Source organism: Podarcis muralis, chromosome 3, assembly GCF_964188315.1.
Source record: "Podarcis muralis chromosome 3, rPodMur119.hap1.1, whole genome shotgun sequence".
Taxonomy (NCBI): Eukaryota; Metazoa; Chordata; class Lepidosauria; order Squamata; family Lacertidae; genus Podarcis; species Podarcis muralis.
In genome coordinates this window covers 34,018,747-34,044,420 of record NC_135657.1, presented here as the reverse complement: position 1 = coordinate 34,044,420, position 25,674 = coordinate 34,018,747, and the positions used below count along the sequence as shown (strand labels likewise).

At 41.4% G+C, this 25,674-nt stretch overlaps 1 protein-coding gene and 2 non-coding genes across 3 annotated transcripts; all 3 read left to right on the top strand.

The window, feature by feature from the left end:
• The first annotated feature begins 1,252 nt into the window (after positions 1–1,252).
• WDR43 (WD repeat domain 43) lies at positions 1,253–25,467 on the top strand. The gene is made up of 18 exons (XM_028724456.2): positions 1,253–1,607; positions 6,834–6,968; positions 8,714–8,832; positions 10,462–10,582; positions 12,028–12,167; positions 12,434–12,536; positions 12,932–12,996; positions 13,689–13,860; positions 14,231–14,317; positions 16,587–16,721; positions 17,640–17,780; positions 18,854–18,940; positions 20,132–20,163; positions 20,979–21,042; positions 22,060–22,173; positions 22,930–22,999; positions 24,130–24,182; positions 24,282–25,467. The coding sequence occupies exons 1-18, from the start codon at positions 1,308–1,310 to the stop codon at positions 24,429–24,431; spliced, it is 2,088 nt and encodes a 695-aa protein (XP_028580289.2). The 5' UTR covers positions 1,253–1,307; the 3' UTR covers positions 24,432–25,467.
• LOC114595093 (small nucleolar RNA SNORD53/SNORD92) lies at positions 10,717–10,799 on the top strand. The gene has a single exon (XR_003706159.1). It is a non-coding gene; the product is annotated as a small nucleolar RNA SNORD53/SNORD92 (small nucleolar RNA).
• LOC114595092 (small nucleolar RNA SNORD53/SNORD92) lies at positions 14,998–15,076 on the top strand. Its single transcript, XR_003706158.2, has one exon. It is a non-coding gene; the product is annotated as a small nucleolar RNA SNORD53/SNORD92 (small nucleolar RNA).
• Positions 25,468–25,674: the final 207 nt, after the last annotated feature.

Below are 25,674 nucleotides of genomic sequence, written 5' to 3'. Positions count from 1 at the left end.
GTGGGCAGGAGCTGGGACCGAACAAAGGGAGCTCATCCTGTCGCGGGGATTTGAACCACCGACCTTCTGATCGGCAAGCCCAATCACAAGCAAAGCCTGGTTTTAAAGCTATCTTAATTTCAAATAACCTGTTCAAATATGCGATTAGTACCCCAGTTAGATATTAAAAATCCCACCCATAAAGTTACAGGGGAACCGAGCATCTTTAGAGTTTGGAGCACAGCATTTCTTCGTTTTGGAGGTGTAATTCCATTTTAAGCCTGAATGTGGGGGGAAATGTTTCAGTGAGCATGTTAGCCATTTTGAAACAGTGTTCAGAATTTCCAATCTGTTTGTAGCAACCAAATCAGATAGCAGGGCAAGGACCCACCATGAACTGGTAAAAGTTCTCTGCCGCAGAACCTTTGTCCCCCATTTCAGAACACAGCCACTTCACATGTGATTAATGTCTATCCTGCTCCTGCAAAGAAGATAAAAGTTTTTTTTCTCCGTCACTGAGCTCCTTAGAGGAAAGACGGGAGTACGTGAAGGATAAATAAGTGCAACAAGCACAGCCTCAGGCATGTCTACTCAGAGGCTAGTTGAGCGCCGCATCCCATAGTCGCCTTTGAATGGACTTCAACTAGCCAGAGGTCCTTTACTGCGTTCACTGAGGCTTACTCCCGGGTTGCAGCTTCAAGTCAGCCATAGCGATCGCCTAGCTTTCCTTTGTTCCACATTGCCGGCGCGTAACCGGTATGATGGTGATTATTTTTTTTTAATAACTGGGTGGAGACGACGAAGTGCCTCAAGGGCCGCTATGACAGAATAGCGGCGTGCCAAACATGACAACTAGTTGCTTCCCAAGCTCAACTCCTAAGCGTTGGATCCCGCGTTGCAGATCCTGCTGTGGATCCCCACGGGCTTGCGAGCAAACCACACCATAGCTGTCAACGTTTCCCTTTTTTTTAAGGAAAATTCCCTTATTCCGAATAGGATTCCTTGCAATAAAAGGGGAAAGTGGACAGCTATGAACCACACAGACGCTGGAGGAGACGAGCCACTGTGCCCGCCCCTCAACCGACTAAGCGAAGCCCCCTGCCTGCCTCTCTCTGCCTTCCTGCCTGCGCGCGCGCTTCTCCGGGCAAGAGGAGACGTCTTGCACCCCGTCAGCGCGTCCGAGACGCGCTAGGCAGGCCGAGGCTAGTGCGCCTGCGCGGGGAGGAAGGGGGGGGTTCCGGACCACGTGGCTGCCGCGGGGCCGCCCGCTTGCCTGCTGGGAGCAGAGAGGGCCGGGCCTCGAGTGCGGGAGCGAGCGAGCGAGCGCCATGGCGTCGGCGTCAGCGGCAGGAGCATGCTCGAGAGAAGAGGCCTCGGCCGTGGCGGCGGCGGCGGCCCCCACCGGCGCGCTGCCGGCCTTCGCGGCGGCGGCCCCGTGCGCCTTCTCCCCCGGCGGGCGGCGCTTGGTGGCTCTGTCGGGGCCCGACGGGCGGCTCCGCGTGTGGGAGACGGGCAGCAGCCGCCTGCACCACGAGTACGTGCCCTCTGCCCACCTCAGCGCCGCCTGTACCTGCCTGGCCTGGGCGCCGCCGGGAGCAGGAGGAGGAGGCCGCCCGTCGCCCAGCAAGGTATCCGCGTCCCCCCGGGGCTGAAGGGGGTCGGAGCGGGACGGGAAGGGAAGGCTGGGCCTCCTTCGCCTCCCCCGACGGGAGGGAGCCTGTCAGACCTCGCGGGGAGGGAATGACGGGGGAGGCAGGAAAGGAGAGGCCTCCCCCACCCCCCGAAAAAAACCGAGCCTTGCTTTTTCCTCACGTGCGGCTGGGCCTCGGGTGCCCAGGAGGAAAAAGCAGCGCTTTTTGGCCTGGCCTCGTAGGGGGTCTAGTGGTTTTGCAATAGGGGGTGAGTGAGGGTTTTTCCTCCTCTTTCCCCAATTCTTTTTTTTTGGGGGGGGGGGTTTGAGAATTTCTGCTCTAGCGGGCCCCGTCCACCTCCACTACTACTAGGGTTCCCTTGGGCCGCAGCTGCAGCACATGTGTTCCGCTGTGGCTCCGCCCCGAGGCCGTCGCATGGTGGCTGGCAGAGAGGAGTTTGCGCCCCGTGCGAGTGGAATCTGCGCCACCAGGGCGAAACCGCATCCTGGCCTTGACTAGGTAGCCTAGCCTCGGTCTGTAAAGAAGCTCTGGGTGGTCGTTCTCCCCCCCCCCCCAAGCTCTAAACAAGATCTCAAGTTAGGAACTCGGGGAGCTACTTTATTCCATTTTTTAAAAAAGCAAAAACCTATCATCGGCACTCTCTGGGAGTATAGTAGCTTTTCAGGTTTCACACAGAACGGCTGAATTTGGGGTGGTTTGCATAAAAAAGCAAGTAGTGGTACTACTGAGATATGGCCCCCCTCCCCTTTCCTAATCCAATTCCTGAGTCCAGAGATGATGCTGAGGACTCATCCTTGGGTGGTGTGTGTAAGTCTCTCCCTCTCTGTGTATAGGAAGCCAGTCTCCATAATGCTATTCCACTTCAGTGATACTAAGAAATAAATCCCCCCCCCCCCCGATCAAGTTAGGAGTGGGCTACATCCTTGATAGCTGATAACAGAGCATGTGGGGCAGCTCCCCCCCCCCCCGGTTATCTCCTTCAGTGCACCCCTTTACTTCATCCTGTGCAAATGAATTCACTCCAGTGGGTGATCACTGTAGGGGTGTCAAACTAGTTCCTGTACATCTCAATTTCTTTAGTGAGAGTAAGGATAAATGGCAAGGGAGCGTGTAAGAGATATAGAAGCTAATTGCCAAATGGCACCTTAAACCTAGGTTACAGTTGCCACAACAGAATGTCTAGGCACCTTTTTTTGGCAATGAGATTTCTTATTAATATTTTCATTCCTATACCGCTTTATGTTTTAAAGGAAAAAAGTCTCAAATCTCAAAACAATCCAGAATAAGACAAATTCATGCTTCAAGGAAAATATTTCAGATCCTTCTCTGACGTTTTGCTTTCCCCATATTTATTTATTTATTTATTTACCTACCTACCTACCTAATTTATATAGCTGCCCCATAGCAGAAGTACTCTAGGAAGCCAGTGTGGTGTAGTAGTTAAAGTGTCAGATTAGGATTTAGGAGATCAGGGTTCAAATCCCCATTCAGTCTTGAAGCTCACAGGGGGGACCTTTGGCCAGTCACAGCCTCTTAACCTACCTCACAGGGTTGTTGTAAGGGTTGTTTCAAAGGTTGCTTTTGAAGACTGTAGCCTTGTGCTGCAACAGTTGTCCTCATTTGGCACATGGGTATTTTTCAGCAAAATCCCATCCCTGTTTATTCAAATGTAAGTCCTATTAAATGTGTATAGAATGTAGCCTTGGTGTCCTAATTTACTATTTTATTTATAACCTGCTTTTTCTGTTAGTTCAGATATTTTCTGCACAGTCCATCAGTTGCTCAGTATTGATCCCAGTGGAACAGTGGCCTTGTGAGCTCTTTGTACTAAATCTGAACAAATAAATAGAGGCAGCCTTTTCAATATCACCACATCATTCACAAACTTAGAAGGGTTTCCTTTTTAATCTTGGTTTTCCAAGGAATGCAGCAAAGTTACTGCTAGTCTTGTAGCAAGTGGGAGTGCGATTTTGAAAGAAGAAATTTAGTGCACATTTTTTTCCTATGGTCACATATAAGTCAGTGTAGAGTACAGACATAAACTTTGTTTCCATAGGCACATTTGTTAGCCAATTCTGTTTTAAATGTTGCAGAACTAAAACACCCTTGCTTGAACCATTCATGTTGCTCATGTTGTTTAATAATACATAAAAATCATTACAGTTGTACCTTGGATTCCGAACGCCTTGGTACTTGGACGTTTTGGCTCCCAAACACTGCAAACCTGGAAGTGAGTGTTCCTGTTTGTGAATGTTCTTTGGAACCCAAACATCCGACGGGGCTTCCGATTGATTGGCTGCACCCTGCAGCCAATCAGAAGCCGCACTTTGGTTTCCGAACGTTTTGGAAGTCGAATGCGTTTCCGGAACAGATTCCGTTCAACTTCCAGCGTAGGACTGTATTCTTGATCAGAATAATTCATGTGCCAAAACACCTCTGTTCACATGAAGCTTATCTATATATTGTAACACCACACATTTCTCAACACCTTTTAATGTATTAAAAAGGGCTACACATTTTTGAGAGGGAAGGCTTGCTACCAAGACTAAGAATGTCCTGGAGATGAGTATAAAACAAAGCAGATTTCCTGGCAGCATTCAACACAACCTGGGCAGTCTATATTTCAGGGTACTTTCTTCTGTCCATGCCCAGTTTGAACAGGAGTAAGCCCCCCCCCCCGAGATCTTAATACTGTATTGCTTCTTTGTGCTGAAATTTGAGACCTGTGAAAAAACCAGTGGTCTGCAGAGAGAAAGAAATGTAACTGTTTAGATAACATTGATTCCAAAAAGCCTTAACATCTCTAAAACTCACAGTGTTGGCTTTTGAAATCAGTACTTCATTCAATATGATTTACTTGTAACCTTAAAATTAAGACCCCAAATGCTTACTAAATTTGTTGACAAATCTGAATTTATGTGTGGAAAGGTATAATCACTTAGTGGAGAGTTTTGTGTGTAGGTGGGGTTTTTTTTGTATTAAATGAAATTATTGTAGCAGTTGATAACACACATACTCAGACCACACTCTCTTATTCCTTTCCTCACATCCTGATTCAGACATACTGTGATTCACTACAGTGTCTGAAACAGGCAAAAATGGTTTGTATGAGTTGTAGTAAGATTCTAAAACAGAATCAGAAGCTGAGCTGTAAATGTTTCCAATTCTGATTTGAAAGCAAACGACCATTTATGTCACATTTATGTCACAGATGGTCAACCTAGGCCCTCCAGATGGTCAACCTAGGCCCCAACTAGGATGGCCGGTGGTCAGGGATCATGGGACTTGTAGTCCAACAAACTTAGTGTGGTTGTAGATGTTAATTTACACACACACACACACACACACACACACACGTACAGACATATAAGTGATTTGTATATGTTTTTGGTTCTCCTTTCTACTTTAGGTGCCAGAAACCAAAGTTTGTTCTTGTGGCTTGTGGAGAGCTTAATTCAAAACAGTACAAACCTAAAATAAGTTTAAGAAAGTAGACTTCAGGTTTTCATGCTAGCAGTTCAGAGAGAGTCAGCTTAGTGAGTTTATAGGTGAGAAATCAAATATGCTCTTTGTGTGGTGGTCTAGTTCAGAGTATTGTCCAGACTGACACCTGCCAGTCATGCTGTGTGTCTTGCCTATGCCTGAGACTCCTTCACTGGTGTCACTTGTGGGAAGGGTGAAAATCTTGAGTAACATTACTGCCAAACCTGGAAGGCAGATGTTGGTCTGGGAGCGGGGGAGCTGGCCTGCAGAGAAACAGCAAAATAGAAACTGAAAGCAGAGAGGAGAGAATTGAGATTTATGTGGAACAAAATGGAAAAAAATGGTTTAATATTATAAACAAATAGGGCATCAGAAGCCTTTGGGCAGGGAAATAGAAAAGAGAGGGGGTAATGGAGGGTGGGGCTCACATCCATGGTGGCAAGGAGTGAAACCCAGTTTGCAAGTAACACTAAACCAAATCTTGACTTACTGTGTGAGCATGTGGATTCCCAGTGAGGAGACCACAGCTGCTGCACTCATGCCCTTGTCCTGCTGCTGTGCTGCCCAGAGCTATGCCATGGTTTGGCTTAGTATGTTGTCAAAACTCACATTTGTGGTTTGTCTCATTCCAGGCAAATGGCAAGCTGTTTTTTTTTAATAAGGGGGGAAATCCTTGGTTATTGGTTACAAGCTTGTGATTTGGATGATGAACTAAGTCACACCATGGCTTTACCCTGGGTAGCATGGCAGCAGCAGAATTCGGAGAGGAATGCAGCAGCGACAGTTTCCTCTGGGAAACACCACACTAAGCCATGGTTTGGCTTAGTGTTGTGAGCGAACTGAAGCAGAGAGGAAAGACTAGATGCATACTACAAAGAGGATGGCGAGAGCAGAGCACACTGGGGGAGAGGATTAATAAAGAGATTCAGAGAAACAAGTTAAAAAAGAGAGGAGGGGTTCCTACAGGCTGCTGGAAGAAAAAGGAAGATAGAAAATCAGTTAAAATAATGAAACTATAGCAAAAATGGTTGTCGATTGTTTACTTAGTGAGACAATCCTCCTGAGTTAATAAAAGCATAACTGGATCGGAATGATTTGAGTTGTGGCCCAATATTTTTTAAAGGTGGCAGTTAAGAACAACATTTTCTGTTAATTCATATTAGCTCTTTTTGTAGCCTTAGGTGAATAACATACTTTTGGCATAGTCTTTTTAAATGAATAAATTGAAGATGATGCCTTCCTCTTTATGTGGCTGTTAGAGAGATTTTGCAGAATATTTTTAGCTTGTTTTGGAGACGAGAAAAAAGAGAGCAAAATGTGTGCTTTTGAACTTGTTATTGAATATGGCCCTTACTGGAATAAAGGCAATACTTAATATTGACTATAGGTTGTCTCATTTGGGGAATAAAGCATTTAAAGCAGGAGCTTGGTTTTGTTCTGGGTTTTCTTTAAAATATACAACTAAGGCTCTAAGTTCATCCCCTTTAATGTGTGAATAAACTTTGTTTTGTTTTGCCCAAGGATAGCAAACATGGAGCCCTCCAGGTGTTGAACTGCAACTCCCATTAGCCCAACCCAGTATGATCAGGAAAGATGCAAACTGGACTACAGCTTCACCTGGAGGGCACAATATTGGTTATCCCTGACCTTGCCTGTAAAACTGTAATTTAATATAGCCAACCAGACTATTTCTTCTGTCTTCATTTGATCACTTTACAGGAAGGCCCTCAGAGAAAGAAGAGGAAATCTGAAGCTGCAGAAGCAGGTGAACAGTTAGATCTTTTGGCTATTGGTACTGCAGTTGGCAGCATTTTGTTATACAGCACAATAAGAGGAGAATTACAGAGTAAACTAGTAAGTATTACTTGCAACAACATTCAATGTTTTTCTACGACTAAAATAAATTGTATTTTTCTTAACATAGGATTTATTAGACTAGCTTAATCATAACTCACATAAAATGGTTCAAGCATTGATGCAGTTAGAAATGGAATTTGTAAAACCTGCAAGGTGTCATGGGAACCTGAAATGCCTGTGTTTTTGGTGAAATACATGACAAGATACAGCTCTGACAGTGTGCTGCTTACATGAATTTTACTTGAAATTAACAAAGTCCTTCATAAGTAACTTATTTAGATTTTCTAAAAGAATGTACTTCCCTGTCTGTGACCGAAAAGATGGGAAGTTAATATTTGGGTAAATGACAATGTGTCTGAAGGATCTCTCTTGGTGGACCTGTGGTTTTTTAACATGTATATTAGTGTCCGGGTAAGTGTACTTAAAGGAATAGCAAGATGTATAAACAATTCAAGGGGGGTAATTCAAGTTAAGCCAGAAGCAAGCTGAAATGCCAGAAGGGTCTCATGACGCAGATGGACAAATTTCGCTTCCTTGATATTCTGGAAGTATTCCCTGGTATTTGGGTAGTAAGTCAGTGGCTTGCATCATGCATTTCCGCTGGGCTGCAGTTACCAAAAGGTAAAAAATTTCGGAGGGTGATTAGAAATGTTATACAAATGCATAAAATATTCATACCTCCTCAATATGTCAGTAATAAGCAAGTTCAGGTACCCATAATGGGGAACCTTTGGCCTGCCGGGCTGTTTCTAGCAATCTTTGCCTGCATGCCAATGATGTGATGTAATTTGATGTTACCTGTTATTCGTTTTAATCTGCCCCACCACTTTTCACAGTTTTCCTAGGGTTACACTTGAAGTCACAGTTTGTAGTTCCTTGCTGTGGCTTTTATTGTACAATTTTTAAAGACACATTTGAAAATGGTACATTTTCTGCATCTTCTGTCCAGTTGCTAGAGGGGTTTCTGCAGATCCTCATATCATCTATGATAATGCTGTAGAGCCCCCTTCTTAAAATGATTCAGGGAGAACTTGAAAAGTAGAAGAGCATGATAGAGTGGGCACATCTCTTATATGACTAGATGTAGTGATTATGGGACAGCTCAGGAAAGAGGTACTCAAACAATTAAAAACAAGGATATAGTCATGTTGGTCCATAAGAGAGGAAAAAACCCCTCCAACGCCCACTCTTAGATAGCACCTTTATTAGTACCAACCCAAAAAGTCAGAAGAATGTGGCAAGCTGTTGGGCTCTTCAGGATTTTTCATTGGGCATGGCGTTACCTGGGATGGAGACAGTAGTTGGATGAGGAAAATTAACTGCTTCTCAATCTAACCTACCTCACAGGGTTATTGTGGGGAGTAAATTAGGAATGGGAGAACCATGTTTGTCACCTTGAGCTTCTTGGCGAAAAAGGTGAGATATAAATGCAACAACAACAAATGACAACAATGATGCTACTACTAATAATAACAATCCATCTGTGTTCAAACATGGTCTGCCTGCTGCTACTATGTCTAGTTCAACCCTGGCTAACAAAGCCATGTGTTTTCCACTACTTTGTCCTGAAGAAGTTTGTCCTAAGCATGAAGTTACTGGGTGTGAACAGAGTAATCCACAAGCACCCCAGTGACAAATGTTATTGCAAAAGTACTGAAGTGGCCACAGAAGGGTAGCAGAGATTGATATAACCCCACTAGGGAAGTGATGTTACTTGCTAATAACCTTTTCTTTTCATCTAGAGTGGTCATGGCCGTAAAGTAAACTGTGTACGGTGGCACCAGGGCAGTGGCTGCTTATATAGCTGTTCAGATGACAAACACATTGTGGAATGGAACACACAGACGTGCAAAGTGAAATGGTGAGTCTGGTTTTAAAAACAACACAAAACAGCTACAGAGAATTTATTGCTGGAGTAGATGCCATACATGGAGGTTTAAGACATTGGGGGGGGGGGAATGGCATATTTTCTGCAGCAAATTATTTCCTCTATATTATGATGTGCGTGCAGTAAGAATTCTCATTCAAGTTGGGGAGCTTAAGGCCTTTACTTTATGTAGCAATTAAATTGGTGGCTGCTATGTGGACGCTAGGTTGTTTTGCTGCTAAAAGGATTTATTTGTGAGTTATTTTAGTTGTAATCAGGGAGCACATTCAGTGTAGAGAACATGAGATAAAAATCATAGGTATATGAGAGATGAGATGTTGCAGGTGCCTGGAGGTGTTTATAGCTGTACAGTGATAATATCACTACTGATGTTATTACAGGAGTGAATCTGACTTTATTTCAGATAGGTGCATTTAAACTCTGTCTTTGGGAGTATTTCCTGGATTCAGAAGAAGCTCAGCATTTTAAAGTTTCTTAAAGGGGGGCGGCAGGAGAAAGCACAAGGTCTATTTATCTGTTGTGGTTATTAAAGCACATTTTCTGAATATTAAAGCATGCAAACTTAATAGGAGACTTCCTGTGTTGCTCAAGTCCATTTGCAAAAAAGGGAATGTTTCTTCCTCACTTATTTTTTCTGGCTTCTCTGAAGTTATTGAGGTTCTGCAAGGAATGGCTAAACCAAAATATATATGATTTGGAATACCGGAAGCCTAGTGCAGATTTACAGACCTTACACATAATTGTGTTGCCTTCCCTGCTCAGCCTAACATTTACATGTTGCACTTGGCATACAGGCAACAACCAGTTGATGCATGTCCAATTGATGTGTGGCCATGCACCCGCACATCATGGCAACTTGGAAGTAGCCAGAAAAGGGGGCGGGGCGGATTTATGCACACTTCACCATCACACGATTACCTGGGATGCAACCCACATGCAATTTGGAGGTTGCCTGTATATGTTAGCATACAAATGCCCAGAGTACAGTTGTGTAGGTCTCTTAAGCTGTTACAAATGAGGTCAATATTTGAGTGGGCTGGGCTGGCACGGTTCTGATGAGCCCTGAAAAACTATATGCACATTTATATATTTAAAATATATATACTATTGTCAGATAAAACCCTTAACAGCTTGGGACCAGTTTACTTTCAGGATTACCATACCTTATACATGTCCACTCGACTGCTTTGATCTGTGGACCTGGTTGTGTTACAGGTGCCACATAATACTCAATCTACAGTTGTAAGATACTGTGGCAGCACTTACACTTTGGAACTATCTGCCTGTTGATACCAGGCAGGTGCCTTCACTGTATTCGTTTTGGTGCCTGCTTAAAATATTTTTGTTTAGGCAAGCCTGTCCAGATATATAGGTGCTGATGTGTTTTGATCTTTTAAATGTTTTAATTACTTGCTTTTAACTGTTTTTATTGGTAATTTTAATACTTCTTGCAAATCACTTCCCATTTAACACTCTTGAAACAAATGTTTTGAGGCTACACAATTCTATTATTTTAAATGCCCCTCTCTTTATTTTTGAAATGGTACGTACTCTTGCCAGGGCTGTGCTCACTATTCTTCCCATTCTTCTCAAACTTTCTAGCAAATGGAAAGGAGATAACAGCAGTGTGAGCTCATTATGCATCAGTCCTGATGGAAAGATGCTTCTTTCAGCTGGTCGATCTATTAAATTGTGGGACCTGGAGACCAAGGAAGTCTACAGAGTAAGTATTCGCTTGGGGTAAATAAGAACATAGGGAAGATTGCTAACTTCTTATGGTGAAGATTGCTAACTTCTTATTGCTTCACTTCATTCTGTTTAAGTAATATAATTTAAGATAGAGGTTTGCTGGAAGGTTTGCTGTGATGATACTGTCAATGTGGTTTCTACTGGCTGACAGTTGAATGAGGACATGAGATTCCTTGGCTGTGTCTGAGCACTGCCAGCAGCCTGTTCACCAAATTACATCTGCATTATGGAAAAAGCATAGAGTTGTGTCCAGGGGTTTCCCTAAGCAGACAAAAGGCTCTTTGATCCAGGAGAAGCCTCTTGTCTACTCTCAATCTCAGCTGTTACGTTTGCTTGATTATGTGGGGTCTCCCAACCTTTGGAAGAGTCTTTTTGGTGTGCTGCCATGGGAAAGAGTGGGCAGGGAAGTCTCCTTCCATCAGCCTCATCACACACACACTTTTCTAGATTTTTAGTTAAACATAACATAAGTGTAATGCTAGAGTAGACCAAAATCCTGGCTTGTCCAGGGTTCGGTTTCCCATAGAGACCAACCAGGTACCTATGGGAAGTTTATAAGCAGGAGATGAGAAAAATAGCTGTTGATTGCCTTATACAACAATAGTTTGTCTAAAGCTTTCTAAGGCGGTTCCCAGTCTAACACAACAATTTATGTTGTTGAGCTGATGAGCTCGAAGCCTTTTTTCCCACTTAGCTATGTCTTAGTTCCTAAGGTAGATTTGGATATATCCTTATCAAATGACGGATATACCCAGACCTAGAAGTTTGTTTCTTTTGAAGCACAGTGACCAATGATTACCCTGTGCTTATTTTTCCACTAACTCTGGAAAAATGATTCTGTTACGTGCAGAAATACAGTACCTTTGAGCACATGAGAATGACAAGCTGCCTGTCCCTGCCACCCCTAGACACTGTAATGCATTATTATGCAAAACTAATTTGTAGTAGGTTTCCTGCTATTCTAAGGAGCCTCTTTGATTGTTGAACCTGACATTTTTTATATTACCTTTCTGGGAAGCTCTACAGAAAGATGGAATAGATTAACTCTTATGGAAAGAATAATGATTGGAGAAATAGAAAGCAATAACATCATGAGATAATGATCTAATGTACTGAAATGCATTCTTAAAATGACTTGCTCAAGCTCATCATTTCTTTTTTGGATAAAGAACATCGTTACCAGTTTACCTCTTCATTTATCCCAAACACAAGACTTACAACTAGTGCTGCAATACATATAAGCTTATTGTTATTGGATTTAAAAGTGGTTTTCTTTAATACTTGCCTTTCATCCTAATCCTAAATTCATTTTCTCGTAAGAAAATCCCATTGATTTTGGTAGAACTGGTGTGTAGAACAGATCTTTTATCTTACATTTTTTAATTGGGTTTCATTTCTAAAATTAAATTTCTTCTCTAGCATTTCACAGGACATGCTACAGCAGTTTCAACTCTTATGTTCGTCACAGTACGGCCTCCCAATGAAAATCAACCCTTTGATGGAATTACAGGGCTATATTTCTTATCTGGAGCAGTGCACGACCGGTTACTCAATGTTTGGTATGTAGCTTTCCCCCTAACAATCAGTGTTGTCAGTTTGTACCCCAAAATACGAAATGTACTTAGAAACACAGAAAGCTCCATGATCAGAAATGTGGGTTTTGGATAGTTGCCGTGAACAGATGTAATGAAAACGTGGCTTCTACTCCTTCACAGTTCAGTGCAGAATTGAATTTCCAGGGTTCTCTGAGCATGTGCTTACGTTACACTATGGTGTCATTGTTTTGTTATTTTTGCCTCATTTTTTGTCACTATTATATCTCAAGGCAGGTGAGATCAGACAGGAAAGAAAGGAATGCTGTAATGAGTTTCATGGCTACAGATGAGCCAATCCATATCGACCTGACAATGTCAGAAAGCAAAGAGGAGGTAAGGAAATGTAACTTACCTATTGATTTTCTGATGCCACTGTGTAGAAACTATTTTGGCTCAGTTCTGATCTATTTTGTATAACTGGAGAACTTAAAAAGCAGCCATTAAAAATAAACTTTGTGATTTTAAATAATTAAGTTGTATTTATAGTAAATGTGTCTGATCAACATTTCATAGAATCATAGAGTTGGAAATGGACCCTGAGGATCAACCCCCTGCAATGCAGGAATATGCAGCTGTCCCATACGGGGATCTACCTGCAACCTTAGCGTTATCAGCACTATACTCTAACCAACTAACCTATTTGACCACATTTATAGAAGTAGAGAAAATATCTGAATTATTGATATGGTAGTTGTTTTGTGATCTGATGATGTATTATTTCTTTTCAGCCAGTTAAACTAGCAGTTGTATGCAGAGATGGACAGTTGCACTTATTTGAACAAGTATTAAATGGGTAAGTTGGTATTTAAACATACACACATCTCTATTTCAATATTGTGTTACCAAAGCATGGAAGAGAGTAGTGGGGCAAATCTCTGTTGGCAGCAAGGTTCAGTTTGGATGTATCTGAAACACTCAATACTCTCTTTAATAGAGCCCAATATTTGTGTTTGTCTTATAATTTGATCTTTAATAGAAGTCCTTTCAGCTGTACTTTTTGAATTGTTTTTAATGACTGAAGCAGAGGACTGTGAAATTGAGGGGGGCGGTACTCAGGTTTGCCACTGATTATCACTTTAGGCAAATATAACTTGCCTTTGTTAACCTGGCAGCAAAATGGCAAACTTGAGGCTTATTCTCCTTGCCATCTCAGCACATGGTAGCTGTAGTTCTCTGCATCATTCAAACACTAAGGTAGTTGTGTGGATGGCATACTACAAAGAATTTGATTGGCTACTTGATGGTCTTTGGCTGGTTCTGTCAAGGCAAACCAACCTGAGATTTTTTTTTATATGAAGGATTATATGCAGATTAATGTCTAACTTCATTCATTATTGAGCTTGAGCTTTGATTGGCAGTAAGACGTAGTTACAATGTGCTTTGGAAGGTTGTGAGGCTTGCTCCCATGTTTGACTGTGAAGAGATTTTAAAACTGCAGAGACAGGTGTGCAGAATATAATATTTAACAGACTTATTTCCTTGCAGTTCCTGCAAAAAACCATTGACATCAAAATGTACAATCCAGGTAGCAACATCTGGAGAGGGAAGTGATGCCACGCCAAAGCCAATCCCTATTCTAGCAGCTGCATTTTGTTCCGATAAGGAATCGTTGCTACTTATGTATGGAAACTCCTTACAGCCTGTCATTGAGAGAGTGGTATGTGATGTCTTTTTGAAACTCAAAAGTTGATGCCTTGATACAAAATCTGAATCTAAATTGAGATTATTACTATTTCATGCTGAGTTTTATCTGATGCGCCTTGTAATATTTCAGGAAGGCTTTGATTTTGCTTCATAATTAAAAATTCAGTATTTCATATAGCCTCTTGTTTTTGCAATTCAGTTGCAATTAAAACTTTGTTAGCTTAGTTTATACATAGGTTACATGATTGGGGGAAGTGGACAACCTAAAAAGCTTTCATTCAAGAGTCTTCCCTATTACTGAAACCACTTGGATACTGTGACTAAAAACTGTTACTGACCTGTGAAAGTATTGACATCTATTTTTGTGTCTCCCTCTGTTGTAGCCTGTGAATACTACAGAGTCACATATGTGCTTAGTAAGAGACATTCAGAAAACCTTGATGCTTAAAACAGAAATGGCTGTGACAAAGGTAAGATTGAAATCTGTTTTTAAGTAATCCTTTTCATAATGGAGATGTTGGTTTCTTTGATATAATACATAGAGTAAAAAAAAATGGCAAGTGCATGATGGCATCCCAGAATGTATTTTTAAATACACTGGCGTTTTTGTCTATGAAGATGATTTGAACCTAAGATACATTTCATCCATTAGAATTGCTCTGGCACACATAGTTCAATTCTGCTATGCATATGTTTAAAATGAGGGATCTGTGTGTATATTCATGATGATAAGAGTCTATGTTGTCTTAACAGCGCCTACAAACTGTTTTGTCTTCAGAGAGCCAGTGTGGTGTAGTGGTTAAGAGCGGTAGACTCGTAATCTGGGGAACCGGGTTCGCGTCTCCGCTCCTCCACACGCAGCTGCTGGGTGACCTTGGGCTAGTCACACTTCTCTGAAGTCTCTCAGCCCCACTCACCTCACAGAGTGTTTGTTGTGGGGGAGGAAGGGAAAGGAGAATGTTAGCCGCTTTGAGACTCCTTTGGGTAGTGATAAAGTGGGATATCAAATCCAAACTCTTCTTCTTTCTTGATAGTTTATCCACTTGCATATTGGCATAGATGGGCGAATGTAAGCTTTCTAACAGTGAACTTACAGGGCTTCTTCTGCTACGCTAGCCACAAAAGAAGGGAAAGTTTAAGGTCCTCGAGTATGCTGTGATGACTTTGATCTTGGTTTCGCTTTTTGCTGAATTCCAATGATGACACATTTCTCTTGGCTGTCTGAGCATACCTAAAGGATGGAAAGCAATTTGTATATCTCACAGGGGCATGCCTCTCTGTTCTAGGAGCCCTTATAATTAGGATCCAAACAAAGCCCACCAAAAGAGTAGACTCATTGTAAGCAGGATAGTTACTTAATGAGCCAAATGAGTGTTGCTTAATGAGCCAAAATTATGCTGCAATCTAATCATCTTTGGGAATAAGCGCCATGGAAATCAGTGTGGCTTACTTCTGAGTAGACATGCATAGAGCATTGTCCTGTAATTACTGAAAATATGTAAGTTCTGTTTCTGTCATGCATCTGGTGCTATTAGCTGTTGCTTATTTTGATATTTATCCGTGTACAAATTGAGCATGGATGGTTCCAGTGGTTTAGTTTATGACCTTTGCTGAAAACTCAGATTTCCAAAATGCAGACTTTTCTTGCAAATAAGTTCATGTTAAAGTAACCATATCATTCAAAAGTTGTACCCAATTAAGTTCTACTCAAAGAAGGCCCACGGACCCACTGTTGTGCATAAGGATTTTAATTGCATAAGTGGGGGGACAGACACTTCCACAGGTCTCAGTACAGTGGTGCCCCGCAAGACAAATGCCTCGCAAGACGAAAAACTCGCTAGACGAAAGGGTTTTCCATTTTTTGAGTCATTCCGCAAGACGAATTTCCCTATGGGCTTGCTTCGCAAGACGAAACGTCTTGCGAGTTCTTGCGAGTTTGTTTCCTTTTTCTTAAAGCTGCTAAAAGCCGCTAATAGCCGTGCTTCGCAAGACGAAAAAAACGCAAGACGAAGAGACTCGCGGAACGGATTAATTTCGTCTTGCGAGGCACCACTGGACAGGCAGAATAAAAGAAAACGTGGGAAGGCCATTTGAGCTTCTGCTGTCTTGCTGTAAGAATGCAAACGGAAATCCCATGGGAAATTGTCATGCTTTTGCTGACCTTTGATACCCTCCACCCACATATATGACTTAAGGAGTGATCAGTCTACCTACCTTGTATCTCCTGTTAATATGCTTCCTGGGAGGAGGGACTGGAGAGCTTGCCTTTCCCTAGCAGCTGCCCATTGAATCTTAGCAATCAGTATAGTTTAAGCCACTAATAAAGGTGTAAAAACAAAACAAAAAAAACTGAGGCAACTGAGAACTGGCATATGGCGGCATTAGCTGTTCTGCCATTCCAGCAATAATGGGTTTCAGTTCCTAAGGCACAAGAGATTTCAACAGGTTATTAGGAGGAGGTTTTTTAAAAGTGCATTTTAAAGATCATAAAATTTAAATTCTAGGTATTAACCCTGCAGTTCTGTTTGCTTAGTAAGTATCTTGTTTCTGTTATTTTTCTTACTGTTTAAATAACGAACTAGCTGCCAGGTATGTTTTCTCTTAAAAGAACAGTTTTGGTTTCAAGTGAAATATCTGTTGTGCAAATTAAATTGGAGCAAGATCAAAATTACTGTGTAAAATATGGGGGCAGTTGTACTCGTACAAATGCAGATATCTTTTCTTCTTCTTTTTTAAAAGGTGAAAACTCCCATTATCAACTCAGAAGTCAAAACGCTAATGCCTGGACTTCCTGGACATAGTGCAGCTATCAAACCTTCATTTCGTGGAGAGAAAATGGAGACCAAAAGAAAGTCTACTGCAGCTGGTAGAGAGGTGAATTGATGTTTGGCCTAGAATAAATGCACAGCACAATCATCATGTATGACTGTACAGTACACACTGTGGAGGAGAATGCACTTTAGATATTTTTTCAGTACACTAACTTTCACGTTGTGTTCTGGGATCCCTGTGGTTTCTCAACAAGAAGGCCAAATACAGTGGATAAGCCTCCTTGAAGTACAATTCTTTGCTTTCCCTTTTGCTTTTCTTTATAGTGTACACATTTGTGGGGCAGTGTTGGGGCACATTCTCAGTTCACATGGGGCAGTGTTGAGGCACAGTGTGTCTGGCCAGTATGCCATATCAATGGCATATATACCTGTGAAGCTACACACTTTGTGTGTATATTTTGTGGTGGTGGTGGGGAAATGATTGCTATTTGTTTTTAAGTGATTATTCTAACCAGACAGTTCAGAGGTTCACAGGAAGTGGTCAAAAGTTCAACCCAGGGAATTGAAACTAAATCATTTTATTTGTATGCTGCCTTTCCAAGGACGGCTTAGAATATATTTTTTTTTTAAAAAAAAACATATGTAACTACAAACATAAAAAGTCATAAACAATAAGCAAACATCAAAAAGTACACAAACAAATGGAACAATTTCCACATAAATCATAAGATACAAGCTAAAGATACAAAGAATTAACATCCACCACAGTAACAACACCCCCAAGCAAAAACAGATAAAGAATACCCCACTTTCCTGGTCATCCATTAACTCTTGATTTTGTTCTGTCCTTAAGCTTAATGAATGGCTGGTCTTTCCACATGCAACTGTAGTGCTGTGAAGAGGGATTTGGCTTATAGGTGGGTGGCATAAAAAGCACCACAAAGCTTAATTATGGGGATATTGTCCTGTATGTAGTGCCCCTTGCTGTGCAAATAAGAATGACTTTTTCCTTGCTGTATAGGAGAGCATTGAAGACCGCCTTGGTGCAATGGATATTGATGTGATGAAGATGAAACAGTCAACGGGAGGCCTTCCACAGACGGACAATTTTGCAGTGCTTTTAGTTCAGGGTTTGGAAAGCAGTGATCCTGAAATACTAAATGTAAGTGTAAAGAGCGTTGTGGTTAGGGAAGACTCCCTCTTGTACCAAATAGCCATATTTAGTATTTTATTTATTAGGTTTTATGTATTGCTTATATGTAAGTCACCCTGGAAGCTTTACTGAATGGTAGCATAGAAATAATTAAATGAGGGGTTTGCTTTGGTTACTGCATGCCTGTTCATGCAGCAGGCTACCCACACCCCAGGGTTGCATGCTCCACATGTTCTCTCTATTTTTGATGTTGCTGCTGTGAATTCTGTTGCTTAAATGGTAGCACATGTTTTCAAGAGGGGGGAGGAGACTGTAAACTTGGGGAACCCCAAAATTTGCAGAAGTACCAAAAGAAATCCTTGGGGGGGGGGGACGGGACAAGCCCAATGAGGTCTAATTTTGCTCAGTCACCACATAATGCTGTCATAGCGTTTCATCCAGTACTGTATTATGCACACGCAGAATGGAATTCCACTTGCACAAAGGGACCATTCTCCCTTGTGCACCCTCAAAATCTGCTCGGGAGAGTTGGGAGATACTCCGGAGCAGATTTGAGGTGTGCCTGGGGGGAAGAGGGGAAGTTGAAGTCCTGCTGCGTGAGTGGAAGTACATTCATGTGGTAGCTGTTTGGAATGAACTGAAAACCTGGTGGGAGGGTGGCTGGAACTCAAGTGTTGTTGAGGAAAGCATGGCTGACAAGTTTAATAGTGAGCATGACCACTCCACGTTGAAACATTTTTTTTTTGTATTATATTCATAGTATTGTAGAGTTGGAAGGGACCACGAGGGTCATCTAGTCCAGCCTTCTGCCCAGTATAGGGCTTGAATTCATGACCCTGAGATTAAGTCTCATGCTCTACCAAATGAGCTGAGGGGTGTGTGTGTGTGTGTGTGTGTGTGTGTGTCTGACTGACTAGTCCAAGGCCATCTGATGAGTGGGACTTTGAACTTTGGCTTTACCAGTTGAATTACAGTGCACTACTCAATATGCCACACTGGCTTCTGATACAGGGCATTTTTGGTGCCAAACATAAGCTAGTAACATGGTTCTTTCACTGATTTGCTTTCCCCTCTTTTAACAGAAAGTGCTTCAAACCAAGAAGGAAGCAATAATAAAGAAAACAGTAGCCAGAATGCCTGTGTACTCTGTCATTCCTCTGCTGCATGAGGTAAAAAATATTTTATTATAAGTCACTACAATACCAACATTACACCAGAGTCTTAGTTTAAGCAAGGCAGACACAAGCTTTGTCATAAACTGGAATGGTATGTCTCTTTCATATGAAATGGGGTGGCCTTTAGTTCTCAAGATTCTGTGCCTTGTCAAGCTGAAAGCCAGTTATGAAAACAAGGTTAGTTTCTTGTCACATAAAACCTGATGCAGCACCAGAAGTGAAATAAATGGTTGTTCTGAAAAATGGAAACAGACAGCACTGTATCTTAGTAATATCTGGATAGAATGCATTTCATCACAAGTGAACGTAGTTCATTGCATTATTCCAAGCGGAATGGCTGCCATGACATATTCAGAGGAGAATATTGCCGCTGTGTTACTTGACAGAGTTACGCTGTTCAGACTATCCAAATATTTTTTATTGGTTTTCATGTAAATACTAGAACTACATAATAAAGAAAGAGACTTAGGGATCATAATTGCAGATAATAAACGGCAATCAGTTTGGCACAACCCATCCCTATGAACCATCTCTGCTCGTTTGCAGGAGGCTTCTCTTTAAATTATATTTTGCTGTTCAGACTAGTAAACAGCTGTGTGTAGAAACCAAACCGATTTGTACACAAACCACAACATGTTGCCTTGAATTTGCCCATTGGCTTTTATTCTGATGGCAGCTGAACACTGAAACATCACATTATGTTGTAACTTGTGGTTAAAAATGAGTGCAGTGCATGATTTTGAATTTTATATCAAGTTCCATTCTGCTTTCTCAGTGTTCAACAGAGTTATCACACTATAATCAAACTTGCTGAATGATCACTGGTTAAACCAAGGGCTCACTTTGTGCAGCCCTTTGTGTAAAAATAAAAAAAACCAAGTCTGAAACCAGCATTTAACCAATGGACCAATATTTTAATAAGCTGATGTTGATAGATAAGGTCTTGCAATCTGGTTTGCCATGTAGTATGGTTCTTGGTTTTTTTGTGCTCCAGTAACAAAACTGTGCTATAAAAAATACTTTATGATGACGATGAATAAAATAGCAAATGGAACAGAAAGCTGAGTTACAAACCTATTTGGAAGCAAGGTTTTGAACACTTGAGAATTTATATTTGCCTTACTGAAGAAAACTGTTTATATCAGTCTTGTTATAGCTGTGCCTGCTTTCTCTATTCCATTTTAGCTCACAAAAAGGCTGCAAGGGCACCCATATAGGTAAGCAGAGATTACATATTTTTCTTCATTAAAATGTGGAAGCACAACTCAGGGCGGCGGTCAACATATATGACATAATTCTGTAAAAGAGTTACTATCAAAGGAGACATAACCAGCAGTTAAAGATCATAAAAACATCTGAAACTGTACTAATCAATATTTAAAAGGGAGGAAAGTTCCATATACCAGCTCTGATTCATCCTTCTGTTAGGCAGTGATAAATGATAGTCTCCCGATCCAGCAGTAGTGGTGCTTAAAAGAGCATTAATGTTCAGTTAGTAGCACCAGATGTGCATTTTGAGTGTGTATCCATTTTAAAGGAATGCAGCATGGCTGGGTGACATCCACAGACAGATGTGCATCTGATTTATTTATCTTTCAGGCAAACTGATAGTTATTGCTATTGCAAATTCATCAATTATTAAAGATGACGGAATGGCTAAATCTGTCTTAATAACTTAGAGCTGTCCTGGTTGATCTTTGCCTGACACCCTGGGGAGCCAGGTGATTCTGGGTTAGATGGTCGTAATTCTGCATTGAGGTAGCTTTCTATGTGCACTCTCTTCTGCTTTGGGGAAGTAAGATGTGAGTGAGGCCGTGCTGCACTTTGGGCTGATGTAAATGCCACTGCTGTGAACCGTACTGCTTACACAGATGGTGCATTGTGCACATCATGATTTCTGACAGTTTCTTCATTTGTATCCCTTTGTGAAGTGGTCTGGGTTCTTCATCTTGAGATATGAAGCATGCTTTGTATTGTTTTTCTAACCCATGTCAGTAAATGCAGGTCACTCTCTTTACTCCTTGTTTTCCAGCGCCTCACAAATGGTTCGATGGCTAAAGGCCGTTTTAACTATACATGCATCTTACCTTTCAACAGTAAGTACACTTAAACGCTCTCCTCTATCCCAGCTTTGTGCTTCAACGATCCCATTTGTGTGACCTGAATTCTTTGCCTGTCCCAAAGCTCACTGATTCTTAATGCTAAGCCCTATTGCATACAAGCAGAAGCTCACATGCGCAACATTGCGTTCTGCCCATGGTTCTGAATTGTGCTGATATTGAGACTATGGGCAGATCCACACCTTCAAAAATTGAAACCCCACTGCAGCAGTCCAGTGACAAATAACAATGGTGTCTCTCATTGATTAACTTAGTGGTGTTAATCCAACCTGTGTGCCTATTCGGGCCTCCCTGTTTGGTCCAAATATGCCCACCTGCCCATCATCTAACATCAGGTGGGGAGAAAGGAAGAATTGGACACTAATTCTTAGTACCTGTAATACTTTTGCTTCGTGGGAGAAAACCATTACTGATGCTGCTGGTCTCATGCCCATGGAATGGAATTTCAAAACTGGGGAGTCACCACAGAGAAGGCCATATTCCAGAAGATGAGACCCAGTAATTAGTTGTCTCTTTGACATCTGATGGGAGGGCATTCCACAAGATGAGCGTCACTACCAAGAAGGCCCTCAGAGCTAGACCTCAGTCTCCGGGCTGAACGATGGAGGTGGAGACGCTCCTTCAGGTATACTGAGCATGAGGCTGTTTAGGGCTTTAAAAGTCAACACCGACACTTTGAATTGTGTTCGGAAATGTACTGGGAGCCAATGTAGATATTTTAGGACAAGGAGTTATATGGTCCCAGCAGCTGCTCCCAGACACCAGTCTAGTTGCCGCATTCTGTATTAATTGTAATTTCCAAGTCACCTTCAAAGGTAGCCCCACATAGAGCATATTGCAGTAATCAAAGTGGAAGATAACCATGTACCGCTCTGTATATGTGTATATTTAATATTTATAATATTGCAGCTGGTTTGGTGCTACGGTAAAATGTTTACTATTCCCATGTATTTTGTTAAGAGACAAATGCTTTCTCCCTCTCCTTCTCCTCAGTTGCCGGATCTGGTCCCTCAGCTGGGAATGCTATATCAGTTAATGGAGAGCAGAGTGAAGACTTTGCAGAAGCTCTCTCGCTTACATGGGAAACTCTACCTTATTGTCACCCAAGTGAGTTGAAGTGGGTTGTAGGGCACAGGAAAAATATGAATGTAAGAATGGAGGGATGTTACATATTACAAGAATCATGGCTTGTACTCTCCTGGGTGTAATAATTGATTTTAATAGTACTGTACAGTATTTCTCACAGTCCTGTTGCTCCTTAAAAGCTAACAGTTGTGACATAAGCAGTTAAGAACTAAATCCCACATTGTCATCTTGATGACAATATATCCTGCAGTATATTGAATCAGCCTACTGTAAAGAATACATCTGAGCAGCTAACCAAGTTCTTGCCCATGGAAGTTTTTGCCACAATAACGTTTTGAGTCTTTAAGATGTCAGAAGGCTCCTCATGATCTATTACAGAGAAACGAGGATATTTCTTTGGAAATATTTTGAAAGACATATATGTCTCTGTGTGATTATTTTCATATTACAATAACATACTATTCTGGATAACTTTCCGGCATTCATTAGTTCTTACAATTTTCAAGAAGCGTTTCTGAGCATATGTGTAGAATCAGGTGTTAGAGATGCAAACATTTAATGTAACTGTCTGAAACATCCACCAAGCTTTTATTTGTATCGTAACCTTTTCTCATCCAACAGGAACACAAACAAGCTCTCTGAGTAGCACTGTGTTTTAATCGCATGCAATTCAGTTTACTTTCTATGAAGTAATGCAAGTTCTACACATGTGGTAGAATGGCATCGTTTTATAAAATATTGCTACAGCCCCTGTTAATGCCATACATTTCTTTTCAGGTTGCTGCATTGGAACAGACTCAGGATGTGCCTGATGTCAACCAGACTGCAAAGCTGGTGTATGAAGAAGGTAAGCAAAGGGACTTAAGTGGAGGTGCCTTGGGAGCTATCAGGGAACAAGATGTGCTCTGTTAAGGCCGTGGCCCCTTTGTTTCAGATTTAGATTTGTGCGTGTAGCATTTTGGTCTTATCAACTGCAATTGGTAAGGAAGAGAATGATTCCGCATCGCTGAAATAAGCCTCAAATAGTTGAATCAGTTTTATTGCTGTGTTCATGTCAGGCTCTCAAAAGTTGCTTCCAGTATTAGTCTGTGCATGGAAGGAAGAGTTGGACTGAGCCTGCTGCCCCATGTTCAGCATTGCATGTCCAGTCCCCTATACTCATGAGTTCAGCAAAACGTCTGAAAAGGCCGTTTCCATCCAGGCATACAATTATAGCCATGTAGGGGCCCTTTTCAGGTGTCCCCTTGAACATGCAGATGTTTGGGCTAGTGGGGGCAGGTGACATGGTATAGACTAAATAGGGGGAAGAGATTTTATATAAATCCTTAAGATTGTATGCATTTAAGGCTTTATATAAAATCTATATAATATATATATATATATATCCCATCAGAAATTGAAATGCTACTGCCGCAGTCCAGAGTCAAAAACAACGGTGTCATTGATTAACCTGATGGGGACTCAAGGTGGCTTACAGATAATAAAGAAGCAGCTTAAAAAAACCCCAACAACAATTAAACATTAATATAATTAAAACACGATCTCACTTGTATGTGTGTATGTTTGTACATATAAAATATCTATTTAAAACATTATTAACCATGCAGCTTGCCTAATTGTAGTGCCAGAGTGTTTGGTCAGAATAATTCTAGAAGTTGGCTGGCTAGTTTACTGGTCCTGAGTGACTAGAGGATTTGGTGAGGGTTAGAACCAAATGAGAAGCATAAAGGGGTTTTTGCTTCCAAGTTACAGGCTGAAACCAGCTTGTTAGTCTTCTTTAAGTGGGCTTGGGGACTACTGTTAAACTTCGAACCCTACTGAACCTGTTTTTTTTCTGCCAGCAAAATTGCTTTGGATCTTCCGAACTAATATAACAATAGGTTAAATGAAAGAGTTTTTTAGCATATAGTAGTGCACGCTCTTAGTATCTCTTTGAAGAAAGGTCTGTCTCAAACCTCGTGCATTCTGTCCTGACAGAATCATCAGAGGAAGGTTCGGATGATGAGATGGCTGGAGAAAATGATTCAGATGTAAGTAAAAGCTCCCAATTAGTTCCTTCCCCCACGCTTGGAGGTCAGGCTCTTAAAAGTGATCACAGTAGTCACGTGTCTTGTCACTTTCTCCTGCAGGAGAACTGGGATGAAGAGGATGAGAAAGAGGAAAGCGATGAGAACGATGAAAGAGATGAACTTTCAGGCGACGAACAAGAAATGGCTATAGAAAAAGAAATCAATGGGGAATCAGATTTGGATCCAGAAAATGAAAGTGAAGAAGAATAGCATATGCTTTAAAAGGGGGCGAAAACTCCTATTAACTGGCCTCCAAAACTTTCTGGACTGCCACGCTGAAAACCGCTTACAACACACAAGGGATACTTGGCCCCAACGGCTGTGATGGCATATTGGGACACTGTATTTCCAAGCCCAGAATGTGTAACAATGCCAGCCTTCTTATTCCTTTACCGCCTGTCCTATACTTCCTGGGATCACAGTGCAAGATTTTTCTTCTACATAGTAGGCAAAGATTACCCCCCATTTTCTGGACATTTCATTTTGCATCTTGAATGAAATAGTTTTACCAAGGCTCTTTGGATGATAAACTTGTTGCAGCTCAGTTTCAACAGTTCCAAATTCTGACGGAATGAAGACCACTTCTACCTTAGCCCTCTTTAGTTAAGTACTTTTCCAGTTGGCACCTTGCTGCATTTTTTGGAAGAGAATAAATATTTTTGTAAGACCTTAATGTCGATTGTTCTTCCTCTTCTCTCTCTCCGCCCATGTCCGTTCGCTCATAACCGAATTACTTAGGCCTTGGCAGTGGTACAACGCCAATCAGGCTGAGCAAAGCATTTTCTTTTTGAAACCAAACTTTTTATATATGTGTGTGTGTGTGTGTGTGTAAAATCAGTCACTTTTCTTGTACTTCAGAAAAACAAAAGAAAATTAGGTCCATTGGTGGTTCCTGACCTCTTAATTTTAATTGAGCTTGTATATAAGTTTAATGCTGACCCAGAGACAAGAGTCCATCTTTGGAAGGATAAGGATAAAAAAAAAATATGAAAAGAGGGGGCAGATGCTTGTGAATAATGTAACACAACGCGTATACATTTATTAGGAATTTTTAATCTTCGGGGCAGAACAGGGGTTGCCATTAGTTCAATTAAACTGAAGTGGTATGAACAATTTTTGAGAGCAAGGTTGGGTAAAGGTTTTGAGCCATTAACCAGTATAATGTACAGTTATTTGTCTATAATTGAAGCTGTTGCAACCAAATACTGCCCTCCTTTGTAAAGTGAATAAATATACATTGCCTTTATCATGTACTAGTCCTGTCATGTGTTGGGTTATAGTTGAGTGCTTGCAAGTTGAATTTTGTACTAATGATGATTTATCAATTCTGTAGATTTATCAGATTCTTCCACTAGTCTTCACTCTTAGGTTTGAAATTACTTTTACAGAGACTCCTTTTTATGAAGGTTCTTGCAGGGGTGGGATGCTCAGTAAGTTCTGCAGCTAATTGTTC

Excerpts from the sequence above, each read along its gene's own strand:
- WDR43 (XM_028724456.2), top strand. The coding sequence starts at position 1,308 with ATGGCGTCGGCGTCAGCGGCAGGAGCATGCTCGAGAGAAGAGGCCTCG. Across the intron at positions 6,969-8,713 it reads GAGAATTACAGAGTAAACTA|AGTGGTCATGGCCGTAAAGT; the intron begins GTAAGTATTACT and ends CTTTTCATCTAG. Across the intron at positions 24,183-24,281 it reads CTGGAGAAAATGATTCAGAT|GAGAACTGGGATGAAGAGGA; the intron begins GTAAGTAAAAGC and ends TTTCTCCTGCAG.